Below are 20807 nucleotides of genomic sequence, written 5' to 3'. Positions count from 1 at the left end.
GTTCTCCATGCAGGCTGCATTACAGCCTACGTGGAAAACATGCCCAGGCCTTCAGTGAGTGCCTGAGGGCCGAAAAACGGCACTAAGACCAATCAAAACTGCAGCGTTGTGATTGGCTGACTGGGAGCTTGGGTGTGCTTCCTGTGGCCTAGCAAGTAAGGACTAGAGAGGAGAGACAGGCGAGGAAGCTGCGAAAAGGTAAGTTTTAAATGTGTTATCTAATTTGTACATAGCCGCTTCCCCTGCATCTGCCCCATGTCTTTCCCCCTAACCTATTTCACCTGTCCATCCCCTACCTCCGATCGGAGCCAGCCGCACCTGGCAAAGAATTGTCAAAACAAAGATGCTAAGCTGTGCACATTACAATGTTTCACCTGAAACAGGATTTAAATTATTTATAGAAAATAATTGTATTACCGGGACATGTGATTGTATTAATACTGACCTCAAAAAGCTTTTTCTTGCGCAGTTGTTGCATCTGCTTTCCACTTTTCAGGAGTCGTTAACAGAACCTGCCTTCAAAGCATTAAATATGATTTTTTCCCTTGGCAGAAATTTCATCTCTTATCTATTTCCACTGGCCTTTTTCGAGTTTGTAATTCCACTCTTCATCATGCTGACGGCCTACCAATCAGTGGAGCAGAAGTTCAAGAAAACCGGCCAGCACAAGGTAGGAAAATTAGCCAAAAATGCACTGTGATCTTTTAACGGTTCATAAGCATTTGCCTTGCAGGGTAACGCCCCCCAAAATCTAAGACTAAGCCCAAATGTACTAAGAAGAAAGGGAAACATTTCTGAAGAGACAAGTTCTCGACAAAGGCTCGCGCCAGTTCTGCAATGTGACCATGATGTAATGTACCCACCCGAACATGAAGTTATTGCTAACATTGCTTAATCACGCCAGCATTAATTCTCTCTCGTCTTTTATACTCTCGAGGACGCATAAAAGGGGGTAGAGAAGCACAGCTTCCTCAAATGTATACTTTTTTTCCCCAATGCATCTGTGCAGGCTGGAAATACAGTGCAAATTCACTGTGTAAAAGCCAGAGCTACAGTATCCTATAATAAGTTCTGTTAGGCCTGACATTTCGCTCACTACTACTAAATACCTGGGGCCTCATTTATGAAAAGGGACGCATCGCTGCGTGAAAACAGTGATGCATCACTTTTCACTGCGCTCTCCCTGCGACACCAATGATGCGTCATATTTACAGTATGACGCATCATGTCGCAAGGAGTTACAGATACGTCAGTATTTCTGACGTATCTGTAGGCTCAAAAGTGGCGCATTGCTGGAGTGTATCACAAAAGTGACACAACTCCAGCAATGTGTACTTTCACATGGGCAAGTTCCATGTTGCTAGTACCTGCGTCAGTCTTACGCCTGCCCTGAGGCAGGCGTAAGATTTTGATGCATTAGCGTCCAAGAAATGGCGCAGTGAAATCTTATAGATTTCATTGCGTCACTTCTATGACTCTTTCTTGCGACAAAACGCCCCCTTGCATACATTATACCTGGCGCAGGTATAATGTGGCGCAGGGGTTTACAAAGTGACGCATCTACCGAGATGCGTCACTTTGTAAATATGGTGCAACAAGGCACATTCTTTACTCCACTGGTGCATCACAAAAAGTGACGCACCAGCGGTGTAAAAGTGACGCAAGGGCTCATAAATGAGCCCCCTTGTTTTTATACACTGCTCCATTCCACCTTTCTGCTGCTTCTGAGCACTATAAAAACAGATGGTCCTACTCGATTTACAGATCCCAGACAAATGCATTGCGAGCTGACAGCGATGGGAGTTAAACTCGTGACCTCTAGATCACAGTCTATCTGAGCACTAAGGGGCATATTTACTAGAAAATGACGCAGAGCTGAAAGCCTTGCTGCTCCGCCCTGCGTCATTAGGAAAGTGCAGGGATGCATCATATATACAGCAATACAACGCATCCCTGTGCTTTTCTCTGCACTGGTGCACAATTGTCTGTTAGGGATATATGACGTTAAAACGCATACTTTTACAACGCATACCGTTACAACGGGACTTTTACAACGCAAATACTATTACAACGCATGTATTTACAACGCTTTTTTTTACAACGCAGGTACCTTTACAACGCATACCATTACAACGTAAGTATTGGTAAGTATATATATATTTTTTAATTGTATATTATTTAAAATTAATATAATTTAATGTAATTGTATTTAATTTAATTTAATTTCATTTAATTTCATTTAATTAATTTAATTTAAATTTAATTTTATTTTATTTTTACCCTGTACCCCTGTACCCCAAAAACCCAAAACTGACCCTGAACCCAAAAAATACCCCTTTACCCAAAAACTGAAAACTGACCCTAAACTCTAAAAATACCCCTTTACCCAAAAACTGAAAACTGACCCTGAACCCTAAAAATACCCCTTTACCCAAAAACTGAAAACTGACCCTGAACCCTAAAAATACCCCTTTACCCAAAAACCCAAAACTGACCCTGAACCCTAAAAATACCCCTTTACCCAAAAACTGAAAACTGACCCTAAACCCTAAAAATACCCCTTTACCCAAAAACTGAAAACTGACCCTGAACCCTAAAAATACCCCTTTACCCAAAAACTGAAAACTGACCCTGAACCCTAAAAATACCCCTTTACCCAAAAACCCAAAACTGACCCTGAACCCTAAAAATACCCCTTTACCCAAAAACTGAAAACGGACCCTGAACCCTAAAAATACCCCTTTACCCAAAAACTGAAAACTGACCCTGAACCCTAAAAATACCCCTTTACTCAAAAACCCAAAACTGACCCTGAACCCTAAAAATACCCCTTTACCCAAAAACTGAAAACTGACCCTAAACCCTAAAAATACCCCTTTACCCAAAAACTGAAAACTGACCCTGAACCCTAAAAATACCCCTTTACCCAAAAACTGAAAACTGACCCTGAACCCTAAAAATACCCCTTTAGCCAAAAACCCAAAACTGACCCTGAACCCTAAAAATACCCCTTTACCCAAAATCCCAAAACTGACCCTGAACCCTAAAAATACCCCTTTAAAAAAAACCTAACATATAACATTTTAAATATAATTATATACTTACCAATACTTACGTTGTAATGGTATGCGTTGTAAAAGTACCTGCGTTGTAAAAACATGCGTTGTAAATAAATGCGTTGTAATGGTATTTGCGTTGTAAAAGTTCCGTTGTAATGGTAGTGCGTTGTAAAAAATGCGTTGTAATGGGTGTATACCGTCTGTTAGGCACCAATGCAGGCCCCCTTGCGCCAGGGCTCCTGTGTTGCAGGATGATTGTTTTTGTGAAGGAAGGGGAAGCTTTCTGCACAAAAACTATAATTGATAGCATTTTACTTCCTCTATGTGTGTGCAGCACACATAGAAAGAGCAAAAGACGAGGAGCAATAAAGGCATTTCTCCTCGTTGCGCAACTTTAACGCCTCCCATGGGGAGGCATTAGAATCTAACGCATTCTCAGGTTTACGAAACCTTGTAAATCTGAGAATGCGTTATATTAAACGGGTGCTGTTTGGGCACACCCACAGCAACACCCATGGAACACCCCTTTCACACACAGTAATGCGTGAAAGGGGGCAATATTTACAAGGCCATGAAATGTCACGCAGTGTGGCTTTACATGACCTTGTAAATATGGGCTGGCACACTGCACCGCTGGAGCGTCACAAAAGTGACGCTCAGGCGGCGTAAACGTGCCACAGGGGCATTATAAATATGCCCCAGAGTGTTTAAGTCACAGAACCAGGCAGATAAATAGGTAAAGTTCCAAACAGCGGAAAAACATTTTTTATCATATTTTGTGCCCCTACAAACTACGCGCGATTACGTATGTCACCATAAATTTATCAGAATAAATATGCACAACATGGTTCCATAAAAGTGATCAATAAGACAGCGAGGTGACAATTTTGCACTATGAACAGAAACAGAAATAAATATGGTTTCTTCCATTTCTACCTCGCTCATCATTTTCCAGATGACACTATACAAGCATTCATTGCATGTAAATCAGGGAAAACCTCTCAGTCCGCTGTGGTACATGTAGCGTCTTCCCCCACCAGGGAGCATACAAATGACAACGCCACACACGGAACTGTATAGCAGAAGTCTTTATTCCTCCGCATAAGATCACACACTGCACGCATTGCGTCATAACATTTATAACCACACTTTAATACCTCCCAGCAGATTACATAATTCCTGTTTAGAGCGCACCCAGAGCCGGAAAGGTCCTAATGCACATAATATCACAACACTACAGTGCAATGCCTATTTATTAACCCCAATTGACACTGTTGTACTCAACTTTCCACATTTCCACATATCACATCTTTTCTGAATCCCCTCCGTGATGAAAAGCCCTTTCCAAAAAGGTTTTACACATCCAGAATGAAATCACCTACCCCTAAAACAGTTTCAATTTTTTTTCTCGAAATGCTTATGTTTTACCATCATTTTGAATTTTTGGATGACTGGTGGTCTGCAACTTTCTTTTTAGACCGAGCCTGGGCAGCACATGTGCTACTCTGCGAGGCATGCTGTATTCAGGTATGGCCTTGAAACTCCGCCCACTCCACGCCCATATTTTTCATGGGCGTGTGTTATTGTCCTTTGTAAACTGTGACTTTTCATTGGTCAGTAGTTTAGTAGTCCTTTCTTAGTACCGCCTTGTCTCATTTTGTAACATCCCATGAGGACACCCACTGTTAGTGTGTTGTAGGCTTTAAGTACAGACTCAGAGCACTATTTTCTCAAATAGCTTTTTCCTGCCTGCTTTCAGGACCCGCTCTCTCCTAATGCTTTTTAAAAAATCTTCATAGCAAGGGCGACCAACGCATTTGCAATACAATAGGTTTCACATTTTTTAGAGTTTAAGCTATTTGCATTGTAAGTGGCAATGCCTTTTATTTATCTGTTTTGTAAACAACACATAAATAAAATGCATTATCATTTACAATGCCAATAGCATAATCTCTCGTAAATGCGAGACCTATTGCATTACAAATAATTGTTTTAACCTATGTTTTAAACTATGACAAATATTTGTATTTTCTATTGCTAAAAGGTTTTCTAGTTGATCAGTTAATATGTGACTGGTCCACTGTCTAAATACCACACATGACTGAAGACTCAAATTCCATGCATATGCCGCATGAGTGAAGGACCAGATGTGTCTCATGTGAGCTGGCTCCCAACTATAATGGTGGGATGTACGTTGTTACAACGCATGCTTTTAGTTCGCATGCCTTTACAACGCAGGTTTTTCAACGCAAGTCGTTACAACGACTTGCGTTGGGGGGTGCTGGATAGTAAATAGTTTAATTTACTATTCCAACTCCGTTCCCCGTGGATAGTAGGGAAGGTGTTGGATAGTAAATTAAACTATTACCTATCCTAGAGCGCCCCCCAGCGCAATTCGTTGTAATGACTTGCGTTGAAAAACCTGCGTTGTAAAGGCACTGCGTGGTAAAAGTTGCATCGTAAATGATGTTTCCCATAATGGTGCTGCTGTGTGATAAAAGGTTTTGTGTCTCATGATGCTGCGACTTGGTGAAGTGGCACACACATGGTGAGCTTTATCCCCCCTCAAGAGAAGGGGTTTCCAGCTCAGGTGAAGGCTCTACACAGGTGGCTTCAGTTAAAATCTCCCCAGGGCATGGGACTAAACACAAGATGAATTCCTTATTGCCATAAGGGAGGACTAGCTGTGGCTGTTCAGGGAGAGCAGGGGGCCCAAAGCTTAACTCGCCAGTGACCCTCCCCCTAACCGAGGCCACGCCCCTTCTTCCTGTAGACAGACATGGTGGAAACTACGGGTGACAAGCCCGGTTTAGAATGGTGCTGTGAACGAAGGCAGCAGAGTTGTAGTGTTCCCTTTACAGGTTCTGATGACAGGTACAGCCAGAGCTTTAAGTGGGCTTGGTCCTAGAAAGAGGTTTTGGGAAGGAGGTGCTAGGAAGCATGGCCGCCATTAGGCATGGGCAGTGTGGACAGCTGCCCAGGGCCTTGCTCTCATCCCACTAGCATGGGGACCCGCACCAGTGCAATACACCATCAAACCTTTTGTGCCCCTAAAGAAAGGTGTCTGTTTGCTTACAGGAGGGGGGCCCTCCCTGTGCCTCTCAGAGGTGGTGTGGAGAGGTCTAGGGGAGGGAGACACTTCATCTTATGCCAGTTGCAAGAAGGCCTGATTGCAGGTGTATCCTGCAATTAGGCCTCCTGCCTGGCTGCCCATTCAGACACTGCGGGACGCCCATTGTCAGCACTTAACAGTCTGCACTGTTTTAACTCTCAGCCCCCAAGCTATTCTCACACCTTCAGCCCGATGTGATCTGTGAAAGAGGTGCTTGTGGTGGCAGAGAGGGGAGCTGCGGCCCAGGAGGAGTCTGTACAAAGCAGCTTGAAGGTGTCATTTATGTAAATTAGAGGGGGCTCACACATACCACTTCTCCCGGAGCCCCAAAAATCCTAGAACCGGCCCTGCTGAGAAGGGTCAATTCGGGCTCTCTATTTTTGCCCACACCCTCAGTATGAAAAAAAAAAAACTTTAACTCTGCAGCAGTACACCGTTCACTGCCTTTGATGTAATTTAAAAGAGACTCGTTATAGTTCTTTCATAGTCTCATAATTTCATAAAAGAAGCATTTACAATATTCTATACAACGAAGCCATAGTTGTTGCTTGGTTATTTCATGCAATTAACAACCATTAGCAAAGCCAAAAGCCCTGGCTTGTTGTAGCTGTAATGTTACTTCTTATATGTCTGGACAGATTTTGTAGCTTACATTCTTTAAGCCACACCTTAATTATACCAGCTACCAAACCCCTTTGAAATAACTCATAGTTTTTTCATTCCACGTCTCCACGTAAAGCCCTGGTTACAGCAATTATTACACTCTAATCCGAAATGAACAATTGATGTTCAAACTTAGAAACGGGTTGCCATTTTCCTCTTCTGGGGCTTGTGGAACAAAAAGGATAGAGCCAATGCTGATGAAGTAAGTTCGTAGAGAGGGGGCATCATTCACGAACATTTTGAGGCCCTCCATTCATTGTAGGTCAGCAAAATAACCAACTGCTTGGATTATTTCCAAATGGCCTGAACTTTATTCCTGCTGATCGAACTTCTGAAAGCCTAAAAATCATTAGTGTCCCTTCTCCTTAGTGACATTATATCATTTGACTAAGGCCGCCATTTAAAGGTAGGTGGGAAATAAATTACAACTCAGTGGAATCCGGTTTCATCAGGTGCGATAAATATCACATTTATTACCTGGCAGCTCGTAATGAGGGCCTTAGTCAACATGAATAATCCAGAATTTTCCAGGAGTGCTGCCTGTCTGCCAAAATGTACAAAGAGACTTACCTGCGTTATTTCCTTTGCAGTTCAACACCGGTCTGCCAGTGAAGACGCTTGTCATGTGCTGGGGACCTTACTCGCTGCTGTGCTTTTATGCAACGATTGAAAACGCCACCACTATTTCACCAAAAATCAGGATGGTACGTATGGAAAAGACCTATGGCGCTGTAAACATGTTTCCAGGGGTCAGGAGTGATAGTGCTCTTCCTTTCGATTTTCCAATGAATTGGGTTATTTTCTTTTCCAAACCATTACACTGGGTTGCCCAATGCTTATTTTGTACAGAAAAAAGTGTAAAAGGAAAAGCCCAAAGATTTTCTTAGGAACCTGAAGTTAGAGCTGCTGAATACCAGGGGACATTATTATAGAAGTGCCCCAGGGGCACACTAGGCATTGCGCCCGCCTTGCACGCCCGTGGGGCACTTTGGTATTACAGAAGGGGCTGCAGACTCTTATGCGCCCACTTCTGTTATACTGAAAGCACTGGCGCACATACAGTGACATCGCTTCCTCAAGGGGGCGTTCCCTCATCTACATAGGGGCGTAGCCCAATGCAAATGAGGGAATCCTTTTGCCTCCGTGCCGTGCCGTATAACAGGAACGGGCACAAAGGCAAAGAAGCTCTCAGGATGCGTACTGACAGTGGGCCATCTAAAAGGTGGCGCACTGTCAGTGCACGTCCTGATTGCATCCCTCTGGAGGAGGAAATGTGGTCCCATGGACCCCCCCAGACATCCCCTTGCAAGTGGGTGCAGTCATTCACTGTACCCTCCTGCAAGGGGATCTCTAATCCCATGTAAAAGTACAGGTGCGTGCCGCCTGCCCTGTGAAAACACGGAGCGGCTTCAAAGCAGCCGCTCCAATTTTCATATGAATGCGCTGCCCCCAGGGCAGCACAAGTTCGCAGCTGCCCCGGGGAAGCACATTGACCCTAAATGGTGCGTTTCCTTGATTGCACCGGGAGCACTTTTTAAAAGGTGCGCCCAGTGCAATCAAGGAAATTGCGCTGAATGTATAATATGGCCCCAGGAATGCCAAACATCAAGGCTGCCACATCTTGATTCCACCTGATGCTTGTTTCTTTCACCACCATTTACAGCACCTCTTTTTTGAGTTCACTCTTGCAGGTTCCTTTTCATCTTTGCTGTCTCTGTTTCTCACTGTTTCTCTTTCTCATCCTTCTTCTTCAAATGTACCCTACGGCAGTCAGCGCCCCATCCAAATCAACACACACGGAGAGTTCATGGATATGCAGTTTCTTACCGAGTGCCCCACACTTACATGCTGCAACTACAGACCAAAGGGTGTCCCAAAACACTTCTGGGTACACCAGAGATATTGTGACATTTGCAGACACGCAGTAGTAAGCTGTAAACTGGCTTTAACTAGAGACAGAGAGAGAGAGAGAGAGAGAGAGAGAGAGAGAGAGAGCACTTGCTTAGGCAGAGTTTTTATTTGAAATTCTCAAAGTAAAATGTGAAAGTTCCTCTGTGAGAATATCCACACAAAGTCTCCACAAGTATGTATATATGTATATACATAGGATTGAATAGCAAATATTACTTTAGTGTGATACCCCAGGAGGAGGATGCAAGCTAGTCCGGAAAAATGTGTTTTAGTGCCTTGGTATAATTTACTCGTTATTTCTCATTTTTCTGTGATAATACCACAGGCAGTAAATACCAATACATTGGGGGCCATATTCACAAGAACGTGTGATAACTATCGCCGTAGTAATTTATCGGCAGAATAGTTAACGCTGCATAACCTTGATTAATATTGTCATGTTAGCTGGGTATTTTCAAGCCCACGGTACATGGCAATAGTAACAGGGAATGGGTGTCATAACCCACGTACTAATCATATCATCGCGATGGCGCATTGAAATCCTGTGTTAGCCAGCGATACATTGTGAATGGCTGATAATCGGCTGCAAAGTCCCATCATCACTACTTTTAGCTCCCGGTCCAACGCTGCACCTTTTGGAAGCTAGGTGTCACTGTGAGACTGACAGCATGGTGACCGCGGCAATCAGCTACCTCGAAGTCTGACCATTTGTTTTAATAAAAAATACTGTCATTTTAGTGGTGCTAACTTAGGCAGACACCTTCCCTCTGGAATACATGTATCTTAAAAGGTTCCTGGCAGTGTTCCCTTCCATGCTGCAGGTAGTCAACCTGCTTAACACCAGCAAAAGGCAGGTGATTCTGAGTAGGGTGCTCAATTTCAATCCCTGTGCAAACCCCTGTTTGCGAAGAGATCGGAATTCCATGATGTGCAGTCACTACCTCACCCCACAATTTTCCCTAGGTAATCCGCCACATGTATGAGAAAAGAGGTGTGCTAGTCACTGTATCCTGCATTTATGTCACTTTTCTCAAGTGACAACTCACGATTCCTGCTGTGTGGGTATATACAGGGTGCCATAAATACTTTTCATCCTAATTCTGGATTGAATAAACTTAATATTATTATTTTTATTATTATTAATAAATAAAATATTCTATTACTAAATTACAATCACACGTTTGGCACATAAAGAAAGGACCTTTCTTTATGTGCCAAACAATTCTACCTATTTAAAAAAACATTGTATATGTTGTGCATCTTCAAACAACATTTGCTTTGAACTAAAAATAATTGAGATTAGATGTGCACAACTAATTTTCTTGTAAAGTATTCCTTTTCTTGGTCTAAATCCCTTGGTCCACTAATTTGTACAGAGATTCAGAGAACCAAGGAGTGGACGTGTGATTGTGTGTAGGATGTTACTTGGTGGTGAATGGGGAATGGTGCATGAATGATCTAGTACCAACGTGAGCTGTGAGACATGCCAAATTGTTGGCGGGTTATTGTGTGATTTTATCCTAAAATCTCTTTCCGAGTCTTCTTTGGTAAATAGCTTTGTGGTGTTTTCTGTGTATTTTTGTACATGAAGTATTGTTTTGTCAAAAAGTTTAAAAGTAAACAAAATGATCTATAAATAAATACTATTGAATAGTGACAGCGTTCATTGATCTAGTGTTCTTGCGCCGTTTTGATTTTGATTTGAAATTGATCATCAGTTTTGGCAAGTGGTTTGTTCTTATTGCATCTAGCAGGGACTGCATTATTAGCATGGGTGACCTTAATGGGTCTTAATTAAATTGTCAAGCTACAGATTGGAGTTTTTGTGAAAATATAGACCAGTAGCGATCGGTTTCAATGTAAGTTTTTAATAATTACCCTTGCTGAGTATTGACAGAACCTGACCCACTTAAATCACTGCCACCAACTATGTAAATGAGATCAATTTTAATTCAGTGAATAAGACTGTATCTCATGTGGATATCCTTAATATAAGGCACGGATTTGCAATGCGGTCAGCACAGATCAAAGGTAGGGGAGCAGGGACAAGGGCAGGGGGGCGGACGCAGGGGAAGCTTGTATTAAAAAATAAAATAAAAAGCGTACCTTCTTGCTGCTTCCTTGCCCCGTCTCTCCTCCATAGTCCTCCCTCGCTGGCCTGAACAGGAAGAACACCAATGCTCCCAGTCAGCCAATTAAAACGCTGCATTAGCAGCATTGTGATTGGTCTGAGTGCAGTGTTTTGACACTCAGAGGAAGACTGGGAGCCTGAGCATGTTCCCCACGCAGGCTGTAAGGCAGCCTGCATGGAGAACACGTGAAGTGCGCAAGACTGTTTTGCCGGTCCGAGAGGGCCGGCCAAGCAGTCATTGCGCACTTAGGAGGGTGTTACCACTCCCCTTCTGCCCTCTCACGCAAAGCTGCAAAGGAGGCGAAAAGAAAATGATAAGAATGCAAGTTATTATCATTTTATTTTCTCTTTATTTCATTGCTAAAAAGCAGTGAGGAGGCGCTGCTCAGCCTTAGCGGAGGAGCCGCCACTGTGAATTCAACACTCCTGGACTCAGCAGGCCTCCACTGATCTAGAATACAAATAAGATTTTGGTAAATCAGGAATCAAAACATAACACTGGAAAGAAGAAAAATGCTTTATACATAAACATTAAAGGTATAAAATAAAACTGAGAGATGTAGAAAAGTAGACCACCAAGATTACATTAATCTTCCCCAGAAATGATTACTTTGAGGGTGCGTTGTGGTATGTAATGTTATGTTATGTTATGATAATTATATTTGTAGAGCGCATGATTACACGGAGGTATCCTGGCACTAGTAGCTCAACTCTACTGAGAACAGAGGGACACGGAGAGAAATGTAGCTGGAGGGATTTATAAGTTAAAAGCCAGGTCTTGAGTTGTTTTCTGAAAGTGAGGAGGATAGTAGAGTTCCTCAAACTCCAAGGGAGAGAATTCCATGCTTAGGCAGCACCCGTGATGAAACTTCTCCCCCCATGAGGCTTTCTTCATGGGTGGTACGCTCACAAATTTGTCCCCTAGTGAGCGAAGGGTTCTTTTGGGAGTGTACCATCAAAACTGGTGAATGAAAAAATAAGGACCCTGATCATGTAGTGCCTTAAGGACAATACAAAGTGACTTAAAATGCACCCTTTTCCTAATGGGCAGCCAATGTAGTCTTTTCATTTCTTTGGCTACCGATATGGATTTGGGGGGCCTGTCACCAGCCTTGCTGCTGCATTTTGCAGGACCTGCAATCTATTCAGATGTCGCTCTAGGATGTTTAAATAGAGCTCATTGCAGTAGTCCAGTCGGGATGGGATAATAGATGAGACAACTGTTCGTAAACGGTCTTCTGGGAGAAAAGGTTTGACCTCTTTTAGGAGTTTAAGGGAAAGAAAGGTGGCCAAGGTTGTAGTGTTTATCTGGTCCTCAATGTTCAGTCTGTCGTCCGCCATTATGTCTAGGTTTTTTGCCTTCTTCCTGGGTTTAGGGAGGAAACCCAGATCAGCTGGACAGATCCAGATATTGGTCCAGATATTAGCCTTCTTTCCAAATGTGAGGACCTCGGTTTTGCCTGAGTTTAATTTTGGGCAATTTTGCGACATCCAAGATTTGACTGCTCTCATACAGTCATTGAATTTCTTTCTAATGCCTACTTCTTGCCCTGGTAGTAGTGACACTACAATTTGTGTGTCATCTGCATATGACGTAAGACTGAAGCCATATGATCTGATCAAATGGGCCAAGGGTGCTACATACACATTAAAAAGGGTCAGGCTAAGGGATGATCCTTGTGGAACTCCACATGGTAATGAAAAAGGGTTGGAGTCAAAATTCCGTAAGGACACTGTTTATTTCCTATCCATTAGAAATGCATTTAGCAACCTCCACGCCTTTCCTTTGACTCCAATCTCAGATGGTCCATCAGAAGGTTATGATGGACCGTGTCGAAAGCCGCGGATAAGTCCAGCATAATGAGGGTGGCCTCACCTTCTTGGTCCAGGGCTTTCCTAATTTCTTCTGTGGACTTTATCAAGGCGGTCTTCGTACTGTGCCCTACTCTAAAGCCATACTGCGTGGGATCCAGTAACTTGTTTTCGTAGAGGAATGAGTTTATTTCTTTTTCCACCACTTTAGCTGGTAGTAGGAGGCAGGAGATGGGCCTATAGTTGTTTGGATCTGTTTGGATCCTTTGGGTCCAAATAATTTTTTCCAAAAGTGGGAGTATAGAGGCCCTCTTCCAAAATCTAGAAAAATGTCACCTGACTCAAACATGGCAATAAATACTGATGTCAGTGTGGTGGCAATCGGTTCCAGGGCTAATTTGGCCACTGTCGCTGGACAGAGGTCATATGGAGATCCGGACTTAACAGAACCCAGTAGCATCTTTGTGTCATTGATACAGAGTGGGGCGAATTTTTCAAGTGTAGGACATACTCCTAAGACTTGCCTAGAACCGGTCATCCTATGCACTGTAGCTCCTTGCTGGAGTTGGTTAAAGGCTGAATAAATTATTTCTACCATATTTTGGAAGAACATAGCAATTTCCTCACTCCTTTCTTGACTTGCTTCAACCCTAGGTGGACTTGGGGCGCTAGCCTAAATACGGATTTATAAAGTTCTTTGGAGGAATTCTTTGCTATGTTAATTTGGTTTATAACGAAGAGCTTTTTTGCTTTGAAAACGGCTTGTTTATAAACGATGAGACATTGTTTATAGATTTGTTTCTCTGCTATGGTGTTTTTTATGCCAGTTGTGTTAAAGCCGTTTACAAGTTAGTTTCTGACTTCTGAGCTCTTCTGAGGACCATGGTGAGGTTGGTGAAGCTCGTTAGGATGTACGAGTTTATCTGGGGCTAGTTTTTTGCAGGCTGAGTCAACCCATTGAGTGTATGATCTGCCAGCGTCTTCCACATTTGTTAGCTGTGGCTGCAAGGTGGTATTAAGCAGTTCTTGTAATTCAGATCCCACCACTCTGTTGCAGGCCCTTGTTTTTATCTGATTTAACCTGCCCCCTAGTTTGTGGAGGTAAACTGGGGTGGTTACTTCAAATAAGATTCCTACATGGTCAGTCCAGACCAAAGGTATCGTTCCTGTGTAGGTTAAATATGGATGATTGGAGAAGACCCCATCCAGTGTGTGTCCTGCCTTGTGGGTGGGCTCCTTTACCAATTGGATCAAGTCAGCGCTGCACATCAGATCTAGGAGCGCTTTGGTATCTGGATCCATGGGGGCATCCAAATGGAAGTTAAAATCTCCCAGAATGAGAAATGAGTTGGATCGGAGCCCTTCTTCAAGTAGGTTCCCAAGCGTAGCTAGAAAGGATGTTCTGGACCCTGGAGGTCTGTACATTAAAATACCCTTAAAGGAGTGATGGGGCTATATGCCAACATTAAAAAAAATGCTTTGCAGGCCGTGCTATTTGTTGTCTGCAATGCTATTTTGAGAGTGTTATGACAGTTTATTGCTGCCCCCCCTCTCCCTGTTGGTCTATCTAAGGTGGAATACAAGAAGCCAGGTGGAGTGGCCATCATTGGGTCTGGCCCTGAGGCCTCATCCATTCAGGTTTCCGTGATAAATGCCACTTTTACATCTTGCTCCACCAGGAGTCTATCGCACTTGAAGCTATGCTTCACCAAGGATCTGGCATTCACCAGTAGACATTTTATCACACAATCCTTGGCTTTTGTGGTGCCAATCCCAGAGGAGATCTCATTAGGTCTGCTGGGATTAATTCTCTGATAGAGGATCTGTTGGAGTGACCAGTGGCAGTTTGGACATGTGTCTATTGTGGTGGAAGCTTTAGATTGCATAGAGATACAATTACATTTTGGTCTGCCTCGACCCATACTCAGATTCAGCAGTTGACCTCTGGAGTATCTTATAGCTGGTCCATGTTCCTGCAGAAAATGGGCAGCATGGCTGGCGCTGAGCGCAGTCGGCGCGCGGACGTGCGCAGAAGAACTTGTCTTAGGCGCACCTTCGGCGCGCCAGTGGCGGATCGGCGTCGGTGCGCTCTTTTGTAGTGTGTTGGTGCGAAAGACTAGCCTGCTGACCCTGTCAAATGGTGGTCCCGCAGTGCCTCGCGGGAGCCGCTTGCTTTAAAGGATGTGCCCCCCCATCCCACGGCATGCATCAACTCTGAGCAGCAAGAAGTAACCAAAATTTAAAAAGAGGGTGAGTCCGATTCAAAGACCACAGTGATACATGTTTAAAAAGTCTGCCCGGAGAGGCCCATCAGAGCGGCTTGCACCACAGTTTATAAATCAATTAAAAACGATTGTAACAACACAGTTTGAAGAGCAATTTAAAACGAGATTGTAAATCACGATATAGCAGCAGCAATAAGGTTATAAGTGCAGAAGACCCTGTCAGCTATCTCCCGGCTCAAGCCTCAGGAGTAAGCGCTGTAAACACGTAATGGTGAAGTTCTGAAATCTCTCACACCTGTAAAAGATGAAAGAGTTATTATTTTAGGGGTACCATCAAGTTTAATTATATATATATATATATATATATATATATATATATATATATATATATATATATATATATATATATATATATATATATATATATATATATATATATATATATATATACATATTAAAGCTGCCTTAGAAAAGACGGATCACTCACGAGGTACATTCAGTAGTTTTGTTCCAAGTGAACGCGTTTCAGCATTGTGCCTTTCTCAGTACTTGCTTTGAATAAACATAGCATATTTCCAGCAACTATTACAAATACTGCACCATGGCTTCATTGATAAGATGATAATTGATGGAGAGAGACAGCTGTTAACATTCTGCTGCCAATCAGCTGTCACACGCAGCCATAATGATGTAATCACATTAAACAGCTTGTCACAAATAGGCATCCGCCTTATTTAAAAACAGTAAATCCTTATGAAGACACTTTTCTCAAATTATTTTTTGATCACACACATTTGTATATATGTACATATATAAGTATATATATATATTTATATAAATATATATATAGACACACACATATATATATATATACATATAAAGGCGTGTGTGTGTATATTATTTTTTTTCCCTAAAAAAGAAGTAAAGACAGAACACATATGTGACATCACAGTCTTTCAATGTTGGTCCACAGAGTTCTGATCCATGTACAGGACTTATACATTCACCCCAAAATGGCTGAAAACTGGAGGGGAGATACCAGACTCAGAGATCCCAATTCCAGTAGGTAATCCCAATTTAGTTACTTCCCATTACGAGTTGCCAGGCCCGGAGTTGGCAAAAACACGCAGGGCCTGAAATTATTGACTTTCTCCAGTTGGGGGAAGCATGGTAGGGAAAATGTGCATGGAAAAGTATTTGGATTTCACGAGGTCTTTTCCTGTAACTTCTAAGACTCACTCATGTAGGCTGCACCCCACTCCACATGACTGCGAATGAGGTCCTCGGTCTTCCACTTGTCCAGATTTTTTGCAGTCAAAGAGCGGGCTAATGAGCAGAGAATGGGAGTTCCCTCAACAGACGCCATTGCAAAAGTGAAATGCAAACACAAGATTTACTACACTCCATGCACCTCTAGCTTTAAAGTCCTTCAAATAGGTACAAAAGGTGCAACGCCCATGGAGCATTGTCTCATAAAATTTGTCAACCAGAACAAATTCATTTACATTTACATTTACATTCCTATTCCATCGTCTGTTGACATCACCGCGCTCATTCCCCCCTCCCCCGCTTCGCCCGACCCACATCGCTTACCTTCACGGACCACTGCTGAATTGGAATAATACTATTTGTGCCTGTTAAAAAAATTATCAATAAAAAATTACACACTTTTGCCCGACCTACCTACTGTCATAGATGTCATTTAGCGGTTGCTAGTGATCGCTGCAGTGACCCCAGGCTTTTTCTTGGTAACTCCTTACACTGCCGTTATGATCTCAGGCCTCAGATGTGGCAACATCAGTGGCAAGAACGTTACAGGGACAACTCACACTTGTAAGTGTCGGGCTCTGCTCTCCCTGTTTTCTCCACATTTTTATTATACTAACATTGAATAATACTCTAATATTCACTATTAGTGCAATAAAAAACCGAGTACAGTTAGATGAACTGAACCTTCACTAGCAACAGAGGGAGTAACCTAAGTTTAAAAAAAAAATATGGTGTGGATATGCTTAAGGATGAAAGTAAGTTTGTTTGACAGACAGTGCATGTGAGTGAGTGAGTGAGTGAGTGTGATTAAATGAGAATGAGTCTGAGAGTAAGAGTAAGAGTGAATGCAAGAGAGTGAGTGAGAATGAATAAGTGAGTGCAAATAAGTAGAAATCAGTGGAAGTCAGTATGAGTGAAAATTAGTGTGAGGGAATGTAATTGAGTGTGACTGAGGAAGTGATGTAATGCTTGCGAGTCAGCTACTGGCCCTGGCATACTGAGGTAATATTTGTCTTATAGAGGCATCTATGGCAAAATACTGGCACTAGCATACTGGAGGTAATTCTTGGCATAATAGACGCCCATGGTAAAATACTGGCACTGGCATTCAAGAGAGAATCATTGACACATGGGGCACCAGTGGAAAATGGTTACATACTTGAATTCTTGGCATGAGGGCACCCAGGAAAAAATGGTTCCACTAGCGCATTGGAGGGAATTCTTAGCATTAAGGAGGACATCCACAGTATATGGGAGGGAGGCAATCATGACAAAAGATGGTGTATGGATGGCATTAATTGCAACATTCTGCCACTGGGGTTTTGTATATCATTTTTGGTATTAAGGCACATGGAGGCTCCCGTGACAAAATGCAGGCCCAAGCACAATGGAGGAATTTATTGACATATGGTGGGACCCATAGCACATTTTGAAAAGATGGGGTCAATTCCTGCGGAGCATAGGCTTAATTGGCTAGGGTACATCATAAAAAAAGGAATATTTAATGAGTCTCCTGTCAGAAAATGTGGAGATTTAGCAAATGTGTGTGCCTTGAAATGCACTATCTAACTCTATTAAAAAATTCCCTGTGGGAGGACCTGAAAAAAGTGCAGCTTTATCAATCTTCTTACTGACAACAATTAAGCTACAATTCAACATCACTATCAAAGACCATGCCCGCCCCCAAATGTAGGTGGTATTTAAAATAAGCATGTGTCTGTGTTGTGTTGTTATGTTAATGAAGCAGTTATTATTGAACTACAGCAATATTCAATTATTGTGATGTCATCAAGGTTAAGATCATGTGACATGACTTTCTCGCAAGATACAGTATCATAGGTCAAATTATGTAACTCCAGTGATGTCATTAATGTCAAAAGGTGTGTGATGTAATTTCTCCTATTACTGCCATTTTGGTGAATTGACATCCATGCTTTCTGCCCTCATATTTCAGTAGGAGTATCATTACAAGATACTTTAGTACATGTAAAAAAATATACTGCATGTGACAGTACACGGCTCCTCAAGATGGACATAGTATAGATACTCAGATTGTATCCACTTGTGCTCTCGTGAAAACATAATCCTCCATGTTGAAGTATGCTTGCTCCATATTGCCTGCCTAATGCTGTGTTTCCTTTTTCCAGCTTCCGGCCATTTTGGCCAAGACTGCACCGGCCATTAATGCCTTTGTTTATGGCATGGGGAATGAAAACTACAGAGGCGGAATATGGCAATTCCTCACTGGGCAGAAAATAGAGAAAGCAGAGGTTGACAACAAAACAAAGTAACCGGAGGCATTTTGAAGCAGGCGCATAATCTGTTTTGTGGAAGAAGGACGACCAACACAATGGCCAGTGTTAGATCCAAACTGTCTACAACCAAGGACCTACCAAGTGGCAGCTTCTCACTGTGTCTGTCAGCTATCTTTTGGCCAACACTAATCCTTTTACTGCTACTCATACTACAACCTGGTCTACCAGACTGTTGATGTCTGCTGGTGCAGTGTCAGGTGTCCATCCGGTATATTTTGTGATACAATAACAAGGTGTGTTGTTTATACAAATGTTTTTCATTTGCTAATAGATACACAGAGGCTATTGTTGTTTTAAATTAAAGGTGTTTGAAATATACGTTGGAAATGGGTCGTTTGAACGTACTTTCACGTGGTGACACAACGCTCGTGGCAGGTGTTTGATATTGTTAAATCAATGTTACTTTATTTCTTTCTGAAAAAAACTACCACTGGAGTGGCTAACAGCAAAGATGGGCAGTGGGCTCATTGCAAAACTGGAATGACAAAAGAACAGAGCCCAACGGTCTTTCCAATCGGCACCTCATGCTAGTTTCATTTGCGCACACAAGGGCACCCGCCATTGTACGATGCCCCTATTAGTCAGATCCTCAATCCATAAAGCAATAGGAGGTGCATCAGATGGTGAAGTCAAGGTAAGGGTAGCAGTTTTTTCCAAAACCCTTTATTTATTTATTTATTTTCATGTGTAACTCCTTATTACAACAGAACAGCTTGCCAACGCGTTTCGATCCCAAGTGTAGGATCTTCATCAGGGCTGAAAACCAATCACTATAAAAACCCAATCAAAAAGAAATATACATAAATCAAGTCACATATATACACAGAAGACACGTTGTAACCCACACAGGACAAAAACACAAACAAAGACATGACTATTTCCTTCAGACTTCCCGTCAAACATCTTCTCTACCTTGCACTTATCTATACCAGATTAGTACTGATTAATTGGTGGGATAGCTACAGGGAATCCCCTTCTCAACTACCACCAACTGACTTATAGGGCACGTGCACTATGTGACATGATTGATGGGCGAGAAGCACACATGTGCATCCCTATTTCTTTGACAAAAAACAAGTAAAGTGACCATGAAACACATTATTAAAACCAACAAAAAATCAACTAACAAATCACAAAAATTCCATTGAGGAATAGGACAAGGACAAAAGGAGGATGTTTTACCATGGGAACACACAGTAGACAACACATAGTGGTTACCTTTAAAGTGCTAGCCGCTGATTTGTGTGCAAAATGTAAACCATATAAAAACAGTCCCTATGTCAGACACATTTAACACTGGTGAATATATACAGTGACATAATCCATCCTCAAGTGTAGTTGGTTAACGCTCGTCATGAGTATTGTTTCTATTTCCTATTAGCTTTACTATTTAGGCTAAATGTGAGTAACAGACTAAAAATAGTTTGGTATTGGAAAGAAGGAAGACAGAAGAAAGGAAGGAAAAGAGGGAAAAAGGGGGGTAGAGAAACAAAGATATACGAAAGGTCAGAGGGCGGCATTTAGAGCCCGGTAATGTGGAAAAAACCACAGTCCATAGGCTCCGGATTTTCTTACTGTGCATACATTAAGGTTGATGTTATCTCTGTTAGTAAGGTTTGTGAAAAAAGTTTCGGAGAAGGACTACGGACAACATGTACGACCCACCTGCTCACACATTGGGATGTATAAACTGGGTCTCAGACACTCTTAGCGATCCCTAAGGGGGTCGTCAACTGCATGCCTCATGAATATTAATGAGGCTGTCGCAATTTGCGACCCCATTAGAAAATGGCTAGCACTCCCACGGATGGTGGCCTGCTGGGGTCAGTGGACAACCATGTCTGGGACTGCTTTTTAAACAAAGTAGTCTTTAAATACAGCCTGTTTTTTGTTAAGAAAGAAAAATTTAACTCTTCCAAATCCTTTTTTAAGGGCAGGCAGCGATCCCTGGGGCCTGCTCTTAAAAAAAAATTCCCACACACTCACAAAGGGGTTGGGGTCCCCTGAGGGCCCCCTCCTGTTTGCGAGTGGTTTACTACCTACTTGAAGTAGGTGGTAAACTGCTTGTGTTTTGCAGCCTCAAATGCGGTCGCAAAACAATTGTTCATGGCATGGTGACTTGCGATTAGGAAGGGACGCCCCTTCCAAATAGCGGAAGTTGCAAATGCTATTTTGCGAGTCAGTGACTTGCAAAATAGCATTTGTGCATGCCATTACAACTTTTTTGCGGTCTCAACAGGCCGATCTGCCATTTGCGGCTGCAAAAAAGGGTCGTACATCTGGTCCCACATCATTAGCAATGTATCTTCA

The 20807-nt window shown here is 42.5% G+C and overlaps 1 protein-coding gene across 1 annotated transcript in view; it reads left to right on the top strand.

Annotated features, from left to right (window-relative positions):
- The window catches only part of RGR (retinal G protein coupled receptor), a 173206-nt gene extending 154391 nt beyond the window's left edge, over positions 1–18815 (top strand). The window contains exons 5-7 of the mRNA XM_078641122.1: positions 553–670; positions 7425–7538; positions 18330–18815. Coding sequence (XP_078497248.1) covers positions 553–670; positions 7425–7538; positions 18330–18473 — 376 coding nt within the window. The 3' untranslated portion in view covers positions 18474–18815. The remainder of the gene's footprint in view (positions 1–552; positions 671–7424; positions 7539–18329) is intronic.
- Positions 18816–20807: the final 1992 nt, after the last annotated feature.

The sequence above is a fragment of the Lissotriton helveticus genome, chromosome 5_1 (assembly GCF_964261635.1).
Source record: "Lissotriton helveticus chromosome 5_1, aLisHel1.1, whole genome shotgun sequence".
Classification (NCBI taxonomy): domain Eukaryota; kingdom Metazoa; phylum Chordata; class Amphibia; order Caudata; family Salamandridae; genus Lissotriton; species Lissotriton helveticus.
The sequence above is the reverse complement of the archived record's forward strand: the minus strand, read 5'-3'. Positions and strand labels throughout refer to the sequence as shown.